The sequence below is a fragment of the Rattus norvegicus genome, chromosome 2, assembly GCF_036323735.1.
Source record: "Rattus norvegicus strain BN/NHsdMcwi chromosome 2, GRCr8, whole genome shotgun sequence".
Taxonomy (NCBI): domain Eukaryota; kingdom Metazoa; phylum Chordata; class Mammalia; order Rodentia; family Muridae; genus Rattus; species Rattus norvegicus.
In genome coordinates this window covers 63,670,987-63,693,722 of record NC_086020.1, presented here as the reverse complement: position 1 = coordinate 63,693,722, position 22,736 = coordinate 63,670,987, and the positions used below count along the sequence as shown (strand labels likewise).

General features: G+C 44.0%; 1 protein-coding gene across 6 annotated transcripts in view; it reads right to left on the bottom strand.

Annotated features, from left to right (window-relative positions):
* Positions 1 to 22,736, bottom strand: part of Drosha (drosha ribonuclease III) — a 111,804-nt gene that overhangs the window by 9,966 nt on the left and 79,102 nt on the right. For all 6 annotated transcript variants that reach the window (XM_006232050.5, XM_039102206.1, XM_039102207.1 and 3 more), the window contains 7 exons: positions 22,546 to 22,605; positions 21,070 to 21,169; positions 18,134 to 18,236; positions 16,242 to 16,312; positions 11,093 to 11,137; positions 9,546 to 9,703; positions 8,277 to 8,382 (listed from right to left, as the gene is read on the bottom strand). In XM_006232050.5, coding sequence (XP_006232112.2) covers positions 8,277 to 8,382; positions 9,546 to 9,703; positions 11,093 to 11,137; positions 16,242 to 16,312; positions 18,134 to 18,236; positions 21,070 to 21,169; positions 22,546 to 22,605 — 643 coding nt within the window. The remainder of the gene's footprint in view (positions 1 to 8,276; positions 8,383 to 9,545; positions 9,704 to 11,092; positions 11,138 to 16,241; positions 16,313 to 18,133; positions 18,237 to 21,069; positions 21,170 to 22,545; positions 22,606 to 22,736) is intronic.

The following is a 22,736-nucleotide window of genomic DNA, read 5'->3' as shown; positions in this document are numbered from 1 at the left end:
CACGTGTATAGATACCTGTGCGCCAGAGGATGTTGGACTTCCCAGAGCGAACCGCAGTTAAGCCTCCCCTCAGAGAATTAGGAACAGAACTCAGATCCTCTACAAGAACAGCAACCTCTTTAAACCACTGAACTCTAGCCCCAAATTTCAACTTATTTATATATTTCAACCCCGGGAATTCAAAACAGAAATGTCTACTAGAGTTTGGGACTGCTAACAGCCCTCCAAGGGCTATTCACATAGTATTTAGACACCGCCTAAACATTATATAACCAATCTATTCCAAGTGTCCAGAAAACAAGCCCAGTGTAAGCATTTAACACCCTGGGGAAGAGAGATGGGAAAGGCAACTAAGGAAGCAGGCAGATGCCATGATGTCAATTCACAAACTTTAAAAAACTGACGTAATTGTTCCCGATCCCTAAGACTCAAGGGAATAATGTACTTGAATCTGATTCCTCACCAGAAACATAAACAGAGTTGGCTTCCTGAACACAGGACAGGCGGAAGCAGCTGTGAGCCATGCCGCCATTATCCCCGCCACTGTTCCATAGAGCACTGAGCTTATTAGATGCAAGCTTTATGCTCTACAGCTCCACAGTGTCAACAAAGCTTATGAAAATCAAGATTTATTCTCAGTGCTTGATAGCGAATCCTTGACAATAGATAAATAAGGAACAATATGTTCTTAATTTGTTTGACAATGATTCATGAAGCAGAAATACAACTTGGTCTCCATAAGCCTTGCCTGAATTGAATCTTAAGACTGTAACTCTCTGCCTGTCTCTCTCCATTTTCATTCCCAGCTTCCCTTAACTACAGTTTTTCTTCAGTACACACTAGTTCTTTAAAATTAATATATGTGTGCTATTATGTACAAGTAACAGACAATAATAAATATACATATAAATTAAAAACCACAAGGAAGCTTAAAAATTAAAAGGCCAAATGGGACCCACACAATAGAAGCCCACATCACCAACTCACAGAATCCATGAGCTGGAAGTGCTATCTCTTTCTGTGGTTTGGATTTCAGGTTGAAATAGAGCGCACGCAGACAGGAAGGTTATTCTGGGAGTATGGCTGGGCTGAGCAAGTTGAATCCACACCTGGGTAAGGAGGGAAGCTCCACGGGCTGTGGAAATGGCATATTCCTGCCCCAGGACCAATGGGCCCAGTGTGAACGAGAGTACACACAAGTAACAACACACTGCTGGCCACCAGGGCACGGCTGCCACCTTCAGCCTCACAGATCCTCCTTCAGTGCCATGTACAACACTGTCTGACAGAAGGGAAGCAGTGTGGATGGAGACAGGAGGTCCTTGAACCAGCTCTGCTTTAAGATAAGCCCTGGCAAGTCTTAGAGCAAGGACCCAGCTAAGTAAGCGAGGTCTGTTAAGTTCTTGCCAAAAACTCAGCGTAAGAAGCAAGAATCAACGAGGAGAAGGAAACGAGTAATTAACCTTATTTCTGTAGTCCATTTAACTTTGGAACATGAAGTAAAATGAGGTAAATGAAGACCTGTGCTCTCTACATAATCATGAAAGCCCAAACGGAGGTTCATTAAAGTGACAATTTCCATCTTGGTCCTCAGCTGCATTCAACTTCAGAATAAATCTATTTGCCAAACCACGGGTACACTGAGGCTCGATAACAGAAGCGAAGCCCGTGAGGTTCTGGGGCTAGCGCAGCGGCAGTGCAAGCTGATTATCCACCAGGTCTGCGCTGAAAGCTGAAGGTCTAACAGGACCAGCAGCATCCTCTAAAGTGCTTCAGAGTGGACCCACTCCTGAGAAAGCGGCACACAGACCAGCCACACAGTCACCGTGCTGACGGAGAGGCGAGCAGACTCAGGAACACAGCTGCTCCTCTTAACCAAGCTTTCCAGAGGTGGCAGCCTAGGAAACCCCTCTCAAGGACACTCTAGTCAACTTCAACACTGAGGTCTTCCATATTGGCCCATGTTTCTCCCAAACACCAAGGCATCAGGACTTTGAACTCTGAACTTGGAATGCTTGCTGTTTGAAAAGGTTCATGTGGGTTCAGATGAGCATGGAATGACCTAAGAAGGACTGGGACAGTAATGGCCAGAGAGGGTTTTCTAGGAAAATTAAACATAGTGGCAGGAGTACAGATCATGGTACAGCAAGGTGACCACAGTGGAAACTAGGAAAAAAAAATACAAGCTGATATAAGCAAGGCCACCAGGAGATGGAAGTTAAATGTCCCTGCAGAAAATAAGAAATCCCCAAGGAGGGTGGCAAGGCAAGATGCTGATACTATAATTGCTATTTTCCAGAGGCGTTAGCTACAGCAGCCTCAATATTCGGTCTTATTGCTTGCTCCCCAATAATAGGGAAAAGAGTCTAGAAAGCTACAGAATCCCTCTAGATTTTATTTTAAAACAAATCTTTTAGATATCCTTTTCCTTGCTGCCTTCCAAATCCTCCCTTTACCAAATAGTCATCTACCCCTAACAACCTTTCTCGCCCTCACTGAATTTAATTTTAAATCAGAAGCAAGAAAGAGAAGTACAGCTAAGGCCTTTGTAGCCTGACAAAGGGACTGTTGATCCCTGGTGCAGTGACCACGGCCAGCACCTGTTCCAAATCTCAGATTCGGGCTTTGAGACTTCAAGACGTTCCTCCAGTCTCAAAAGAGACGTCTCCCTCAATTACTTTAAGCTGAGATTTCCATAAGAACATGAAGATGGATATTCTTCCTTTAACACTCTTGGTTCTGGGAGGAAGCCACAGTGTGGGACATAAGCTACCCAAGAGGGCCACCTAGTGTAAGGCGAAGGGACAGATTTATTATTTTGAGGACTTCAATAGAAGGCAGTGGAGCACAAGCGAAATATACAATTATATCGAGTTGACAGTGACATGCCACACAGGTCTTTTATACCAAGGGGTAGGTAGATGGTCTCCATTTCCCATGATAATTAAAGCAAAGGCACACAATGGTAGCCGGCAGAACGCAGGGCAGACACCAGGAGCTGAAGTATGTCAACGATAGAGAAATCCTGTCGGGAGGCTGGGGAATCCATCTTCTCGGAGTGCTGCTAGATAGGGCACCTGCCTGCCTGGGTGATTTATACTCGCCACTGTCGGGAGGCAGCAGGGCAGGATGAGATCACCGTTTCTCAAATGTGTTTGTAATCCCTGCTCTCTCTCCCCCCACCTCCTACTGTTCCCCTAAAATCAAGCAAAACACTTCCACAAGTTCATCTTGCTGGTGCATTTCAGCCCCGGACACAGCGCCTGACACACAGCAGGCATGGAGTGAGCAGCTCCTGCTAGCTCAGCAGCGAAAGGCGAATGTCCCACACTATGGCTTCCTCATAGAACCAAGAGTGTTAAAGGAAGAATATCCATCTTCATGTTCTTATGGAAATCTCAGCTTAAAGTAATTGTGTCAGGCTACAAAGGCCTTAGCTGTACTTCTCTTTCTTGCTTCTGATAAACTTCAGTGAGGGCAAGAAAGGTTCTTAGGAATAAACTTCTATTTGGAAGCAGGAAGGGACCAAGTTTGCAAGTGCTGTAGGACAGGCATTCCAGCCTGAGCACCGGTTTTCTTTGAGGTTGTCTCTTCACACTGACCTTACCAGGGGGGCTGACCCTGAAGAACAGGAACTGCAGTGTACAGACAGAACATCTTCCCTCGACATCCCAATCCAAACTTGACTAAGCAGTGGGGTCTGCACCTGATTCACACTGCTTCCTGAGCAGGCCCTTTCAGTACTCTCACAGGGCAGCCCTTCTCCTCAGCAACCTGCAACATTTGGAAGACGCCGTTACATCCGCTTTTTTTGTCTTTATTCTTTAGAGAGCAAGTGTGTACACAACCGGCTCATTGCTAAGGCTTTCCAATGTGATTAGCTGCCATTCTGTGCCTTTAATTAGAAGAGGGAATCAATTGCTGCCCTTCCAATGCCATTCCAGGAATCAGCACACTTCCATTTTTTTAATCCTTAAGCATTTCAAAATCAGTTTCCAGTTCACTTCTTGACATGTGAAGTAACAGGCCACTTCCTTACAGTACAGTCCCTGCTCTGCCCTCCATGTGGCGCTCCCTTCTGTAGCTCCCTACTCTACCTCTTTACCAAGTCTGTACTGAGAACCCAACATAAGCTAGGTACTGCGGGGCTAGAGCACGACAGCATACTCTTAGGAACTTCTGGTGGAGTAAGGGTCGGCAAGCTGGAATAAAACAGCACTAGAATATTCTATCAAGTACAAGAATAGAAAGCAGCACAGGGTTTAGACTTGAGTAGACGTGAGGGGTCAGGTCAGAGCTGCCAAGGGGAGGAATGCTAAAAAAAAACCACGAAACATACAGAGCTAGGAGTAGAATGGCCTCCAGACAGAAGAACAGCATGTAAAAAGGCAATGGTAGAAGATCTGGACCCAGCAGGCTGGTGCAGAGTGGGAAGAACACAGAGCACAGGGCTGAACAGGTAGGCAAGGCCACTAAGCATCTTGCTGGTTCCCCAGCCATTGTCCAAAGAGGAATCAAAAATCATTAATCTAGGCTGTGAAGATCGTTCATTCAAAGGCTATTTTCTAAGTACCTATACAATAGGAATTTGTCAATCAACCAAAAATCAAAATAAAAGACCAGACAACGTATTTTCAGTTTATACTCTGATGGGAGAAGGCTAGTAACATATACCTTGCTTGTCCTAGGGAGAAAATGGAGATGCAGTTCCAGTCTAAGGGACGAGAGGAAGAGGCCACATGCTTAAGGGTTTAAAGATGACCGAACAGAGAGCTAAAGGAGGTGAGGAACTGGGCTACAAGGGTTACTAGAGCACATGCTAAGCGCCCACTCTCGTAGGCCAATGTCAAAAGGATGAAGAAACTAAACAGCCCTTTCTTTTCCCTTTAGGATGTGAGAGAGGTCTGATGCAAGGAGACTAGGTACCTAGTTGCCCTTTCAAAAGATCCCTTTAGGGTTGGAGCCCAGTGTTAGGAGCGCCTGCTTAACACATACAAACCCTGGGGTTCAATCTCCCAACACTGGAAACAGAATTCTTCTACATACCATACTGAAGGCAGACTGGGGAGGAAGAAGGGGCCACATCTGATAGGAGAGGATGGCTGTAAGGCACACAACGCACCAGCAGTGAAGCTCATGCTCACACGCAGAATTAATGACGAAGGGAAAGTTGGCAGGACACGCCAGTGTTGGGAGGTGTAACAGGAGACAAAGACAAGAGTTAAGGATGATCTTACGGCTTCTGGCAGCTGAGATAACTGAGTAATCCCTATGGGTATGAAGAATACAGAGAGAGCAGCAGGGCTGGGGGTGGAAACTGAAAACTGTTTTGTTTTAGACGCACTAGTCAGAGTTACCTGTTAGAAAGATTTGCGTGTTCTCATATCCTCGTAATCTGAGTATTGCTACATTCCATAGACACGAGTCTAGAGTATGAGGAGATTTGGCTTTGGGCATAAATCAGGAAGCAGCATACAGATGTCTTCAAAGTCAGAAGACAGAATGAGATCACCTACGGTGCAGAAGTCAGAGGACAGGAGAAGGCCTGACAACTGAGGACAGGGACAATTTGGTGGTAGCAGATTGCAGATAAGCAGCTAGTTGGTGTCCTCACCAGAGAGCTGTTGTGAAACAACTATCAATTGAAACACATAAAATGGACTGGACCGGGGTACAGGTTGACAGAAAATGACTTCACAACATCCTGAGATCTGGGCCTCCTGAAGATTTCAGCTTTAAACTGTTCATCTCTTAAGCTGAGGACAAAAGTGCCCTCAAAATACCAAGGAAAGCTTTTCAAAGAGTAGCAGATAGTCTGGAGGAAATCTGGGGAGCTGGGGAGCCCACTCCTCTTGCAGAAGAATGCTCTCCTACCCTGTGCTTTGAATGACCAGAACCCTAAGCTACTCGTCCTTTCCAACATTACAAGTGTTACTGCTTCTAAGTGGATCCCCCTGTCAGCCACATACTTCCTGTACACCTTTATGGCTATGAAGAACTCCCTTCAATGACCCAGGTGAGCAGGACTGGGACAACAGCTATCTGGGATGCGATTAGGTGGTAACAAAAGGACACACTCCAGAAATACCGGAGTAACACTGTTAGGACTCGGGAGGAAGTGAGGTCAAGGGAGGACACAAACATGACTCCTAGGTTTCTGATACACAGTACGGGAGAGAGCTGATGCTGTCTGTCATCAACCCATTACTCGGGGAAGCTTCAAGAAGACCGAGGTGGAAGAATATTAAATTCCATCTTGACACTCGCCACTGGAGCTTAGGATAGAAGTGAGCCTAAAGAGATCAGTTGCAAGTTTCCTGCGAAGACGGGAAAACTGCTGACACACTTCGATCGGACTGTCTGAGAGACAATATATTAGCAGGAGACATGCTCTAGCAGTGACCTCTCCGATGCTGACATATTAACTAGCTGGAAAGTAAAAGCTGAACATGCTAAGGATGCTAAGACACAGTAGTTAAGAAAAGAGGTATGGAAAAATCCAGAACACAGTGTGACAGAAGCCAACGGAGATGCCACTCAAGGAGGGAGCAGTCATGTCAATGTTTAACAGCCTTTAAAGTATGTGCTTATGACACATCATCTCCGTCTTGCCAACAGAGCTGCTGGTACTTTCCATTTCTCTCAGCGCTTTCTGTAACAATACTTTATAAAACCACCATATGGATCACAGCTTTCTCCTTCGCTACCGCCATCCTGGTAAGGCACTAATTTTAAGGCGGCAAGGCTGACAAACTCCTTTGTGTAAGCTGTACTTCCACGGCACTCCTAATGCCAGCATTTGGGAGACTCGGGCATGAAGACTGCTGTGAGTTTGAAACCAGCCTGGACTACAGAAAAGAACCTTATGTCAAAATAACAAAACCAAAGCAACCTCACTGCCAGCTCTGCAGGGACTCGGAAAGAAGCCAGGCCCTGCACAGAGCCAGCATCTGACATCTGAAGGCAGACCCCATCCCTAAGACCCTAAGGATAACTCGGGACGAGCCGGAGGCGGGGCCGCTGGAAGCACAGATTTTCCTGCGTCCACAAGGCAAGCTGTCCTTAAGCTACTTAGTACACTTCGGCTACTTCTCACAACCCAGGCACTCTTGATACGTAGAATGTCTCTTCTGTAGTTGAGAAGAGTCAACTTACTGTTTTCCTAAGCAAGATGTGAGACACCAGCTCCCAAAAGGTTCATATTTTCTAAAGAATTCAAAGAAAGAAATCCTTGTCTTGCTAAAGGGCAGTTAATGTCTCATGGCAATCATCCCACTCAGTTAAAACTAAAGAGGTACTTGTGACTCTTGTCCCAGCGCATGGCGGATGACAGAGGCACAGCCCTCACCTACTGAGTAAGGACTAAGTGGAGAAATAGCACTGAAAGTTTCCGCCTGAACTCCATGTGTTCTCTACTTCCAATACCTAATCTCTCAGAACTGCAGAACTATGATTCAATTTCCAGTCAAAGAAAACCACACACAGCAACTTAAAAAGTATGAAAGAAGCTATTAGCATCAACACAATAGAGGTCACACTGAAGAACTCAGGGCGTAAGTACATAATCTTCCACCTAACAGGGCCCCAGCTTTCCCCATAGGCAGTTCCCAAGGGACTCTCAAGGCCTAGTCGGAGGCCCTCCCAGATCCAGGAGAGCTAGACAGGCTATTCCCACCATCCTGGGTATATTATCAACAAACCAAAGCTAAAACAGTCTGAGGAACAGTGGCTGGCTGACTTTGTGTATGACTCTAACCTCATCTGCACTTCCCTATCAATTCTGCCCCAGAGTCAACATGTGTGCCCATTGCCTCTCTGTCCATTCATTTCCCTTGCTTCTCTGGACTCAGTGTGCAGGAAGCCACTGCATACAAACTGACTTTTAATAAATACGCAATGGCTAAACCATCTGTGAGGGTCCAACATCACCAGACCCGTGACGCCTTCCCTGCACCCTGTAACCAGAAGAATCTTTTCCTGACCATGTAAGTCCAGCAACCGGCCTGTGTCTCTATAATATCTGACATGTTCTACCTTACACAGTTATTCTCACTCACACTTTTATAATGAGCACGTGTGTGTACATATATGTGTATGCAATTACACATACAACTTATATTGAAGAGTATTTATTCCCCTGGGGAAAAAAGTGACCATCATAGCCATCAAGAGATAAGTGAGTAGTCAAACAGGCACGTATCTGGGCCCCTGCTCCTCGCTCTCCGTCTGCTGTCCAGCAAGCTTTCGGGGAGGAGTGACTGACTGAGGACACTCACCGTCAAGTGTCCTTCGTGGTGGTCGGGGAAGTGGATGAACAAGTACTCCGTGGCTACCAGCTGCATTATGGAGTCACCCAGGAATTCCATCCTCTGATTGTGGCCTCTGAAAATGAAACACCACTGTAAATAAACCAGGAAGTACTTGCGGATTTTAAAAAAACACAGAATTTTTAAGATGACAGCCTAAAAATATAATTTGTTCATTTTGTTTTAAAGCATAAATATAGAACCCTGACACCTTCAACTGTGGGAAAAAAAATCTGAAAATGAAATGATTGTCTTTTTAAAAAATGTAATTTTTATTTAATCATGGGCATGTGTGGTGTGTGTTTATGTGTTTGAGTACAGGTATGTGCACGTGAGACCAGAAGATCACCTAATGCAAGTGATTTCTTTTGTATCTGACTTGAACCGAACTCAAGTCCTTTGACAGAGCAATAACCATTCCTGATCTCTCCAGCTCCAAGGAGAATACTTTAAGGATAAGTAACTACTAAATTAAATCAGTGAACAGCACCTGGCCCAAAGCAGAGTGCTACTGAAATAGAAAGTAAAATATAAAACAATTCTCTTGAAAGAAAAGAGCCCCTAATTTTTTTCTAAACCTATTAAATATGTATGTTACTTAATCAAATCTAGAATTTAATTTACAAATGTTTACAAAACCTATGTCTTTAATCTTACAGTTTAAAGAGTTGGGAATTTTCCATTCAAGGGAAGGGGAAAATGTTTTATATTACATAACCACACCTACACACTCAAACCTACAGTTTTGCTACTTTCCTCTCTCTCTCTTTGTTCTGAGGACTGAACTCAGGGTTTTATCCCTAGCAAAGTTTTTCTTATTTTCAATTTCAATAGTCTCAATGAATTTGTCTAAAGTAGGAGCTAGAAAGCCATATCCAGTCAAAGCCTGTTTGAAAGTTTTACTAGAGAGGTTACATTTTTTTTTAATCTATGGCTATTTTGAAGGGATTGTGACAAATCATGACAAACAGATCACACGGTCCTCAAAGCGTGTAATTCTTTGTCCACGTCTCAGTGTGGACAAAGGGTTTACTTCCTTCAGATCTCATAAGCTTCAAGACATCACGATGTGTAGCAAAGGAACCAAAAGCACGGAAGAGAGAACAGCCCCCGACCCACACTGCGGTCTCGCCATGCGTCCCTCCTGCACTGGCTGCCCTCCCAGTTCCTCTGGAGGGCAGGAAGGTTTGGAACCCTCCTCTAGATGCTCAGGGAACTACGGGAGCTCACACCACTCACAGGGTCAGGTGGTTAAAGCCCACAGTTCTTAGTGTGAATGCCCGTGCCAGAAGCCGGACGTGAGTGAAGATCACCCCAATTGCTTCTTCAAACTCGGTCAGTTTCTGTAGAACTGGGGAAGTTTCAATAAGTTGTCGATCTGTATTTGGCTCTTGTAGCTTCAGAAGAAAGAGAAATAAATTAAAAATCACAGGTTTTGTTACAAGAGTAATTATCAATTCTTGGACACTGTTCTGTAAAATTCCATCTCCCGTGGGCAGAAATTTCGGAAATGCCAAATAAAACCTGAAAGCCTCTTTCTCATCTCTTAGAATAGCAAACAAACCTAATATTTAAAGAAGGCTCAAATAATATTTTCCAATCTTCATTCAAATTTCAAGGCCAAGTTCTGTACATAGATAGTTCAAAATCTCTGGTATTAGACTAACTCTCTAAGGAAGACGTGACTGAGAACAGCTGCCATGTACATGTGCGTCCTCCCGTGTGTGTGTGTGTGTGTGTGTGTGTGTGTGTGTGTGTGTGTGTGTGTGTGCGCGCGCGCGCGCGCGCGCATGCCTGCAGTGGGTACTGGAGTTGGTCTTTCTGACAAGTTTCTAGGAAATGGGGTGCTGCTCTCTGGGAACTGCCCTTTAAGAGTCACTGATTTTCGAGTAACTGGGCGACTGCATCTTGGACATACTGTGCGAACTGTTTTAGCAAATGAGCATCATTAAAACTGAATTTAGCTTCCGGTGGATATTATTATTCCTCTAGACAGGTGGTGCTCCATATAACAACGAGCCTTGGACAACTGGCAAAGAGAACATGTAAGAAGTGCAACTAAAATGACCATTTTCAACACTATTGGGGAACTCTTATTTTTACTAGAACCGTCTTACAGTACTGAATTGCCATTTACTATCATAAACCCTCCATGAACATCTGATCGCTAGTGATTACTACTTATGTTAAATACAGGTTTACAAATAACACGTGTGACTAGGGGAAATACACATATCCTAAACTAAAGCAGAGGGAAAAGCCAAGAGAAGAAACTTGTGTAGCTAACTGAGGAAAAGAACGTCATCATGTATAGATCTTTTCAATTCCTAACTTCCGAGTAAAAAGCTACCATACACACTGAACCCTTAATGTGTAGTAAATCTTATACGATCTAAATAGTTTAGATTTAGCAAGAGTCATTTAGTACTTGTTCTGCATTTTTAACTATGCCTGAAATTACCTCTAACACCAACTAGTTTCCCTCCAATAGCAGGCACGTGGTGTGGGAGCGCCCACACGCTGTGAGCGCCTGTGGAGATAGGGCTATTCCCCCACAGCTGCTCTGTCCGTCTCACCAGGAATGCCACCCCGTGCTTTCCGGGCCACATGAGCATACGACACATGCATACGTACATACAACACGTGCGCATCTTGCTGTTTCTGACACTTCCCTGACACCCAACATAAAGTCCTAACTCTGAGAACCAGAGAATAATGGAGGGAAGGGAAGGGCGGGGCAGCCATGGAGTTGTAGGGTTCACTGCAGACAAGAAGGTCGTACTCACTTGGAGTGGGTGGAGAGGATAATTGAGCCAGACTTCTCTCAGGTCCTGGAAAATGGAATGGTGTCTTTAGTGCTCAAGGGAGTCATTTAACACACTCCAGAGTACTAAAGAAAACGTCATTATTTGAAATACTGAACTATTTCAGACGCTGACTCCACTCACTGCAAATTCAATAGCGCTAGCAAACTAATTTTTTAAAAGTGTGTTCGCCACTCACAGAGCCTGGAGTGACTGCAATTAGCCTATTACGTGGGGGAGGAAAGGAGCCTTTTAAACTCAGTTCCATGTTTGCTGAACCTGATACACTGGATTACACTGCTGCTGCTGCACTCACGCCCAGACCTGGGGATCTGCTGCAGCGGCTGTCACCGCACGCCCTCTGACCTTGCTGCATTGTCACTAGCCTGTTCCAGAGCGAGTGAGCACACCTCACACCATGTTCCTAGGCCCTCACAACTCTGAGACCACGCTTTAACACGGTTCTCATAAATGTGTACTTGAAATACGATAATGAACAAACTTTATGGAAAATCCTGGCATATTATCTCAGTGGCTGAGTTAAATCCAGGAGCAGTTAGAATTCCAATTTCCTTGGGGAAAGTGTTTTTTCCTTCAGGTTCAGACTCGAGGGAAGCTCTTCGACCTGGATCTACTCTCGGCCCTTAATGCTAGGCTTTTGTAAATAAGCAAGAAAAAGAACCTGAAATGTTTTTCTAAATTTTGTTTTTGGCAGGATACAGGAAAATTTAGGATCATTTGCGATATAAGGTGATAAAATGAAATAGAAGCTCAATGGTTCTGAACAATTTAACAAAGCACAGAGGTTCTCGGGCAATGTTTAAAAAGGGGTTTAAATATCAAACTGTTCAAGAAAGGACTTCTGTTAACCAAATAAATAACCTCTCCCTTTTTTTTTCTTTTCTTTTTTTTCGGAGCTGGGGACTGAAGCCAGGGCCTTGCGCTTGCTAGGCAAGCGCTCTACCACTGAGCTAAATCCCCAACCCCTAACCTCTCCCTTTTATTCCCCAGAGTGTCAGCCCCTCCTCACACTCTGTGTTCTCTCCAAGTCTTGTTCTCGCCCCCCACGACAAGATGAACTCTCGGGCCACCCGTCTCCTCTGGAGTGCGGCACCATTCTTACTGATCTTCACCTGTTTCTGTCTGGATTCTTTCATTCCACAACAATGACCTCTCGTCTATGCTATGACTGGGAACACCTTACGGACATCTTTACCTCACATGCACTAGGGAGCATGGAGGCTCGGGCGAGGAGGAGCCTAGGTTTAATTCCAAGTGCATGTTAGTAACGTATTCTCCCCAAGCTTCTATATCCACAGGTATAAACCAAAGACAATCCTAGGACCTTCTTCAAATCAGTCCCTGACAGCCGCTCGGTGAGCAGCGCACTGAGAACACTGTGTGTACTGCGGTCAGAGTGCACACCACGATCAAGAATGACGTATCAGCAGCACTGATAAATCAGCTTTCTCATCCAGCCCTTGCCAGTCTCCAGAAGTCAAGACTCACGTAACACTCTGGTCCTTTCCTTCTTGCTGCTTCATGTTTTCCACTTAAAAGTACTTGTGACTTCTCCTTGGCCACCCATCTTGGTGCAAATCTAAGCCTCCTTACAGCCAATTTCTCGCACATCTGTTCCCTTGTATTTATCCCAGTGTAGTGCCAGAGAAAACACACCGCAAAGATCCAGACTGGGATCCCAGGGAGACTGCTCATTAGCTCTAGGACTACATCTCGCTTCTAGAAAATGCTCAAGACTAACTGGGCATTCATTAACATAGCATATTGATATTAAACACCCATTGTGTATTAGGTCACCAAGATAAATAGGATCCAACTCTGTCCTCCAAGATGCCTAGTGAGAGGTAACAGAGGAACGTAAACAGAGCTTACCTACCTGCAGCAGGTCCCTTAACAGTGAAGAATCGCGCTAAACGACACCCCAGCTGCCTGTCTCAGACAGACTAAATCTCGTATGAAGAGAAACGGATGTACTTGAGGTAGGCTCACTGAAGGAGGTTAGGCTACAACACCAAGCTGGGAGGAAGTGGGCACCAGAGGAAAAGCATCACTCTGCCCAGGGTTATGAGAAAAATCTCCAAAGCGGACTTCAGATGGAAAATCTAGCAAACCCCAGCAGAGAGTGAGAACAAACGCCACTACAAACGCCAGGCAGACACGGGCAGCAAAGACAATGTCTAAGGATGGCATAAAAACGTTGTGGACAAAAAAGGAGACAGACACAGGCAGAACAATCAGGGGGAGGGGGACTTAATGTCAGCACTCAGAAGGCAGAAGCTCTTTGTAAGTTCAAAGCACCCTGTTCACATAGTGAGTTACTGGTGAGCCAGGGCTAAGGTGAGGCCCTGTTTAAAACTGGGCCTCTATATGCTGTATAGGCTTTGGTAGCTAGTAATCAAATATCTTAAAACTAGAAAGTCTGTCACTCACACAGCACTGAGAGATGATGACAGACAGTTAACAGGCGAGAGATGAGAGGCCTTGAGAAGAATGCAGGACAGCTTTAAGGGAAGCAAAGCAAGAGTCACCCAGGCAAGTGATGAAAATTTAAAACTAAATGGATATACCAGGGCGGGAGGGAGGGGAGAAGCTAAGGGCAGAAAAGAGTCTGAGGTTTGTGATTTAAAGATAAAAATAAAAGCAAAATATGTTTGAGACTAAAGGTGATGGGGCCAACAGTAAACCTGTAAAAATGGCAAGTCTGTGGAAGACCCACACCAGGCTGCTCAGAAGCAATTTGAAGAAACACCTTTTCCAATTTCTAGCATGCCAGAGAAAGGCCTGGGTCAGAGATGCTGGGGACAGAGAAAAGAGAGGAGAAGATAGGGAAAATGATGCAATGCCCTCCATTGTTGAAGAGGCACAGGGGAAGCAGACTTAAGCTTCCCACACAGGAAACTCACTGGGTAATCCTGGAGGGTTATACAAACGAAAGACAAATGTTTTTAGAAAGAGAAAGAAGCTGAGGGAGAAAAGACAAGACAGCCCTGCTATTCAAAGGGCTGGGCTGAGAGCACCATCAGTCAGTCAGTCAACAGGGATGTTAACAGGAAACAGGCCTCCTTCCCACCCACCCGCAGGACAGAAGTCAGGGACCCTCTCTATGTGTGCCTTCTGCTGTCCTGACTACACTGTCCTCTCAGCTGCCTCAGTCTGCCCTGTCCCTTAAACAGGGTTCATTAACCCACCTCACAGTTGCACCCAATTTCAAACTAACTCCTTCTCTTAATTTGGTCGCACACACAGCAGCCAATCAACACCCTCCATATTCAGCACCGGCCCTGGTCTTAAAGGACACCTCTCTCCTCACTCACACAGATACCCTTTGGTTACAGAGAGTTCATCAACTGCATTAGCTGTCTATACTTTTCCCCATTCTGTGTGCGGCTTGTTACATTTTCATAACAACACATACATACTTACATACATACATACATACATACACACACACACACACACACACACACACACACACACACACACACACACACTCAGTTTGTCAATGTTTCACCCATTCAAAAGCTAGTAGATTCAAGCCAATTTAGAAATATCAGTCAAGTTAAAAGGCTCCAGCTTGTATACATGGAAATTCTGAGGCAGAAAGTTATGTATTACTGAGCCTTACTCAGTTTTACACGAGACACCAAAGTGAGTTCTGAACCTTGGCTGATCCATCTGTAAGATAATGCTCAGGCCCCGCCTTTCCTCAGACACCTCTTCACCCGCTAATCAGTACCCAGTGCTGGCCAGGTCAGCACTGCACGAGGTGCTGGAAGAGTAAGATAAGCTTAGTGAGGAGACCAATGGGGCAGGGGAGTTAAGGGGGAGTCTGAACACAAGCAGACCCAGCTAAGACACAGGATCGAAAGCTGGGCGAGGAGTACTGGAGTGGGTGCAGGTTAAGCCGGGACAAAGGAGCAGTGACAGCGAGGTGAGGGGAACACTGAAGAAAGCAGGAGAAGGTTGCTCAGGCTGCCAACAAAAGATAAAAGCCAGAACCGGGATATTTTAAAATTTGAGAAAAAAGTCCTAAAATACATGCCATCTGCTACAGGCACAAATCAGGATACGCAGTTGTATCCTGTGTATGTAGGGCAAGATGGGGACCATGGGTCTTCAGATAATTCTATCACAAGCAAATATGGGAGCATAAAAGTCATCACATCTCTAGAAAAACACGCTTAATGATTCCTGGACATACCATGGGGGTCACGTGTTTAAAGGTATCGACTTTTAACTACACAAAGCAATGCAGTCATGACACAGTGTGTGAGGGGAGAGCTTCACCAGGCCTACAACACCGGCATCCCACGCTCTTCCTGCTTCGGCGGGGGCTCCTTCATTCAATTATGATAGCGTTTCAGTTTGCAATATAGAGCTGCCTTTCCCTTCTAATGCTGCCTTGACTTGTTTTGGTACAGAAAGCATTTAGGAGGCTCTAGCATATGCAAGAGTAAAGGGCTATCTCTGGCAACATCAATGACCTAAAACGTCAGTAACACAAACCATCTTAGAATCTTAAAAAAAAAAACCCTGTAGTTTGCTTTATAAAAAAGTTCTCGTGCTGGGATTTAGCTCAGTGGTAGGGCGCTTACCTAGCAAGCACAAGGCCCTGGGTTCGGTCCCCAGCTCCGAAAAAAAGAAAAAGAAAAAAAAAAAAAGTTCTCCTAGATTATTCATAGGCCCATCAGAAACTCCTGTCTAAAATAAATATGTTCCTCTAGTTTACATAATTTACAAAAAAAAGTCATGAACAGACTAATATTGTTAACTGCTCCTGCATGGGGCAGGTACTCACATATTCACAAGTATAGGATCATAATTAACCTAGAAAATCTAAAGAACATAACAACTCCTATTGTATTTGTAATCCACATTTAATCTAGAAATGATTAAATAATCCCACAAGGAAAGATCATCAGGTTAAAAAAAATTCCTGGAAAAAATGTCCCAAAACCCTCACGTCTGCAGGAGTTGAAGGGGCTGATGTTGACGTACTTGACATCCACTAGCTATGAGAGGCTGGCATTTAGTTTTTCCCAGTCATTTCAAGAAACAAAACTTGTGCACTGGTACGGCCAAGGAAAAAGAGATGACTGAACATAAATACCGGATCATTAAAGAGTAAGCGTCCAAACAACTGTTTGGCTTCCTCCAGGGTCCCCTCCAAGTAAACAGCTCCTGGATGAAAGGAAGCGAATGTCAGAGGAAGGCCGCATTAATATTCAGAGAAATTACACAGCTCTATAAAAAGCAGAGGCAAGCTGAGCCCAGTCACAGAAGAAAGCCTCGGCGCTAAGAGGAGACATTTTAAAGGGACACTTTCTTGCCCTTAGCTATGCTTTTGTGCTAAAATTCAGACTGCGATATAAAGTTAATTCACTAAATATGAATTCTCATGAGGCTAAATACGAACTCTCATGAGAGATATGGCATATATCTCCTATTAAGGAGACAATATTTAACCATACTTCTGTTTTTACAGTGCATTTTTTTAAAACAAACACATACACGTTAACAAAAGAAAAAGTCATACAGATAAAACCAGAAACTAGACCAATGAAGGCTTCTGAAAATTAAAACCAGGATAGGCTCCACTTTTACTTTGAAACAATGAAGCACTATAAATGCACTTAGCATTAATCATAAGCTATAAGCACTTTAGCAACATTTTAACTTGGTAGCAAAATAAACCTAGAGTGAAAAGTCTTATTTTCTTAAAAATCTAAATGTTATATATGTCTTCAGAATAGCTACATTTCCATGTATAAAATGCTAACTAAGAAGCTTTGATCAATAAATATTACTGAATGTATCAATAGTTACATCCAGATTGATGCAACAGAAGCTGTGGTTCAGGGGCTGGCAGGCACCAGGGTCGCTACTCTTTGCCCCTTCTCGGGGCAGCTTGGGGAAGGTGTCAGAAGACTCTGGAGACCCAGGCTCTGAGGTGATTGGTGCACCAGTGCTATGGACCTCTATCCTGGAACTGGTGCTGCCGGGACCAGGGTGACTCTTTATGAACTCCTGAGGAAGTGGCACTACCTCCACCTCTGACAGGCAGGTGATGATCAGGGATTGGATTATCTGCCAGAGACACATTATGTGACGAGTGATGGAATCCTGGCCACTCAAGCCTGAAGCCAAACCAGAACCCTGACCAATTATGTGGACAAGGCATAATAATTCCATGTGGTAAGCTCTCTGCAAATACACCTATTTATGAAAAGCACACACAGCTTGGAGAACTGGAGAACTGTTCACACTCTTTTGGTACTATCATCAATATAAAACTCGAACAGGAAACTTTTGTGTGCATTTCCAAAGAAAGAGGGCAAAAAAGTACAAAGGTCTTTGAGAAATAAAAGTACTTAATTGTTTATTAAAAAGCAAGAAACTGCTGGTTGACTATAACATTTATTATAAAGTACATTTCAATTACCAGCTAATTAGTTCTCCACAAATTTTCCTGTACCAACAGCTAACCATATGCTGTAGATATAAGGCCTGGGTGAGGGGTGTCTATATCTGAGTAGTGACACAGACTCAAAACCTAAGATTAAAAAGATTTTTTTTTCCAAGATAATAAAATCAGAAAATCTTGCAAACAATTTAAAATGTGTTCAAAAGCCACACTGGGACATTACTAGTGACTTAGTTCCTGTTTTCTCGTGGTGTGTGTGTGTGTGTGTGTGTGTGTGTGTGTGCGCGCGTGTGTGTGCGCGCGTGTGTGTGCGTGCGTGCGCGACATACAGAAAGCAAGCCATCTACATATAAACTCACTCCCATATAGGAAATAGTAAGCATGATATCAGACACTAAGGACACAGTAACCAGAAAAGCACAGCTGATTCTTTAGAGACACTAACTACAGCAGAATGTGGTGGGTACTCACATGCTTCTACATGTACCTTGTGGGTACTTGTAAGCTTCTACAATGATTTTCATGCGCTCTCCAACAAGCTCAAGACATACAAGAAATAGATTTTAACGGGAAATTACCTATCAATGCTTCGAAACAATTGGCCATCGCATGCCGGAGGTCTGATTCTCTACATAGGTCGGGCCCATGGGCATACAGCATAAATCGATCCAGTTCAAGTTTCTATAAAATCCAAAATGACAAGAAGTGAGAACATTTACCAAAACAGCCCTGTCTATCACAGGAAGGGAGCAGTGGTGAAAAGCACAGACCTTATGCGGGTTTATCAGGTGCTTGGTCTAACACTCACTAGAGAGCCACATGGTTCAGTCCTAACCAAATCCCAACAGTCAGATGTGGGGTCAGAAATGACCACACCTGACTTTTCAAATCCAAGAGCAAACCAAGTATGAGACGTCACTAAACAAGATTCTGCTAGAAGAACATGGGTGCTTGGATTCACTTGGAGGATGCAAGCCTAACCCAAGGGTGTAGCCAATAGTCAGAATAACGGCATGGATGGTGTCTGGTACCACACAGAACAGGTGAAGCTCGGCTCCTTTACCTTGATTTCCACATCTACTCATTTCATATCCTAATATACAGTTAGATAAGACCTAAGACCTTTTAGAGCTAGACCCAAACAAATAAATACTTCCTTATAAAATTCCTGAGACTGTGTCATAAAAGGGGAAAGATACAAAATTATAGACATGTATTAAATCTGTTTCCATTTCCATAAAATTAAAATTTAAAGTACTTCCTAAACAAACATCTGAAACATAATATGGAATATGGCGCAAGCTAATGACCAAGCCAACAGCTGCGGTCTCGTCAGTCTTTGGATTAAAGACACTCAGACTGCATCCATACTGGAACCACTGCTAAGAATCTCGAGTATAAAACATATTCAAATCAGTTTTGACTACCACGAATATAACAGCACAAAGTTCTTTAAAAAACAAAAAACACTTGATCCCAAAGTGCCAGGGTTTATACTAGACTGTGTAAACGTCATCTGTTTCACAGTCTCACTGGGAAAATACAATTGCTTGCTATCTCTGGAGTCCTGCTTGAGAGCAGACTGCAAACGGCATTTTTATGTTGTGAACAATTATTCTGTCATGCTGTGGAGTTCCAACTTCTTACACAGCCCACTCTCTTAGCCTTGACTTTCTATACAGTCTGCAGCAGAACTCTAAAGGAGCGTGGGCCCTGGTGTGAAACCCCTAAGATGCACAGCAGTTGTCAGTCTGTCTCCAACTCCTGCTCCCTATAGCAATAGCTACAGGGCTACCGCTCTAGATGGGACCACCACTACCTTCTGCTGGAGACAAATGCTACAGGGAAATCAAAGGAAAGAAGAACCTGGCTGACGACACCATGTTCTCAGCACTTGGATTCCCAATCAGAGAACTATGTTAGGGTGGGTTTAGGAAGAGCCTGGCCAGCCAGTCATTCCTCAGGGTTCTGTTCTGGAGAGGACCCACTGTGCTATATAATGACCTGCTTCCCGGATACACCTGGTAAATATCCTCTCCACTGTTGTCCAATGTCTGAAGGACAGTTGAAGAATTTCACCATGGCCCAAACTGGAAAGAGAGTGAGGATGGAGAAGCTGAAAGCTCTTGGTTACTATGTACTTCCAACCAGGACTATGGACTACCAGGAAGCACGTGACAGCAGCTGAACACCAAAGAGCTTTTTTACAGCACGTGGAGTTCACACACGCGAGGCTGCTAAAAGCCAAGTGAGCTCTTCCTGCTGCTTGTGGTTTGTCATTAGGCATTCTCAACGACATTCTCCAATGCCACCAAAGGCGGACTGCAGCCCACCACTGTAACTGTGATAATGGACTACACAAAGTAAGACAAGGCTTTAATGACAACACAAAAACCACAGGCTGAAATTTGCTACATTTTTAATACTGTTAATATCCTTACAAGATCCAATCAACAAGCCAGTCACGAAACTAGTCTTTTCTAAACTTTATATCAAAATGAAAGGAGAGAAGAAAGTACTTAAGGCAGAAGCAAGGGAAAGCTCTTGTAGTAGACACTATCATCTAGGACTTAAAAGCCTTCATTCTTTCTGATGTTGCACAAACACAAAAGCCTATAAAATGTGAGAATTTATTGTAAGAACAATGATAAACAACACTAAAAATAACTAGCTGCTACAAACTCATTTACATCTTTGTGTGATTTCCAAGAACAAAGATCATGAAACCCACTCTAAATAGACTCATGAAAACTTAATTTCATTTCATTCTCAAAGTCAGCATGTGTATGGAAGCTAGTGTGGACCCCACTTTATATATGAGCAGTCTGAGGCTTAGGGAGAGAACAATGCCCTATTGCTACCCAGTATGTAAAAAGGGGATGCACAAAACCCTAAGGGGTCAGCCAAAATGACTATGTTCCTCTCTGGTATGAGTTACTACTGTAAGACATCACATAAAAATGGCACGGCCAGATCAGACCAGGGGAATAACATCCTAGCATGAGTGTGTTCTGTTAGCCACTCAGCTAAGTCAAGGAGGTACGCATACAGCCTAAAGCTTAAAGCCTAAATCTAAATTAATGGGATTTGTGGTTTGGAGATTCTCAAAGGTCTAAAAAATATCCCGTATGGATGTGAACTGTCTGAAATATTCTGTTCTGATCTATAATTCTGCCTGTTAACATAAATTAATACACAAATGTATCACGAAAGTATTTCATTTTGTTTGCATGGCTCCCATGTTCCTTTCCCCCAAATGCTTAGCTGTTCACGTACATCTGTCAGTTTCTTACTCCTCTGTTTTCAAGTTACCTCACAGCTGAGTTTATTAGCTGCTGGTGAAATTCACAAAGGCAACAGACCAAAACAAAGAAACAAACAAGTCCACCGTGGTCTGGTCCATAAAGCCTGACTCCCCAGTATACTCTCAAGGAGGATTCACTCTGCTGAAGAATGTTGTGGGCTCCAGAAGACAATGCCAGGCTCTGCAATTGCTTCCGACATCCAACAGTACCTTTGCGAGCATGGCGAGGTGCTGATTCTGAACAATGGCTGTCCGATAGGTTGCCAAGCCTCCTTCCTCCAAGCTAGGAAACAAATAGTACAGGTGGACACTGCCGGAAGAAAGAACAGAAAAGAGCATAAATACTTGTCACAAACTGTCGCAGCAATGCGACACAGACACGGAGGTGACACAGTATCTGCAACAGATACTAGTCAATTACACTGAACTAACGTAAAGAGTAAATTATTTACGAGCACACAAAACCCTAATAGCAACATTTACTCATATGTCCATAGCTATTTGTGTTAAAAGATGTCTCTGGGGACAGACACAGTAACAGACATCTGCTATCCCAGCATTCTAGAGACAGAGACAAGAGAATCATCATAAATATAAAGCTAGCCTGGTGTATATGGAGAGTTCCACGCCAGTCAGGATTAAGTAATAAGACCATAGCTCAAAAAGTAAAAGCAAATAAAGAGAGTCTCTGAAATCGGATGATACAATCTGTCACACTTTTGTGACTAATGAGAGCAAACATCTTAAAGTCCAAACTTGGGCCTATAAACAGATGCCTTTTGCTGGGTAGGATTCCGGGAGGCCCCTGGGGACAATCTGGGGAAGCCCTGAGTAGCGATGTGGTGGTCAAGTGTCCAGAATACAGCAGCCAGGAATAGAGCAGTGAGTGACATTTGGCAGGTTCTATGCAGTGAGTGAAGGAACTCCAGGGCAAAGTGTGGCCAGGGTAGAAGGCCACCCAGAACACATCTGGATCACAGCTGCAGCTGCCTCTCCTACAGCACTCTATTTCATCAAGCCTGTTGTCCACCAGAACAGCCAGCCTTGCAGTAGTAGGAGACAGCCCCTTTATGTTCTTCTTAGGAAAACAAATAACCATAAGATAATAAAAATAGTTCAAGATAGCTCCAAGGGAAGCACGCTCACCTCCCTTAGGAAAAGATTGTGACAGTCTGTATGACCAATAAAAAATCTTAGAAAACAAACACACACACACACACACACACACACACACACACACACACACACACAAACACGCGCATGCACACTCCTAGTCATTAAAGCTACTTGGAAGCTTTACTTCCCTCAAGATTAGAAAAGACAGAACAGGATCAAAGGCAAATCCTGGAAGATGAAATGACATTTTAAAATATCATCCTTCCCCTTTCAAATGGAATGTAAGCTCTGAAGCATCCAGCCCAGGACCAGCTGATCTCCTGTGGCTGTGAACAACTTTAACACGTGCTTGACAGGACAGACACGCCAGGCTTTCATCTTGTAATCTCACTCATTACAGCAGCAGCAAGAGCAGTTGTCAGGGCCAGAGCCACAGACATGCGGCTTTTAAGCTTTCAGAGGAGAAATGTACGGCGCTCCAATGCCTTGCTTAGAATTGCTGGCTAATTACGAAGGAGGTAGCGCTTATCGAATGCAATCACTGAGGGGCTATGGGGAAGACATACTTACCTGGTCAGAAACTCAACAACAGCATCTCCCAGGAACTCCAACCTTTCATTGTGATTAATCCTAAAATGAAAATGTAAAAGGCCATTGAAAATAGTACATTTAGGGCTAGGGAAATGGCTCAACAGGAAAAGATGTCTCCAGGAAGCCTGATCATCTAAGCATGAGTCCCAGGGTCTACATGGTACAAGATG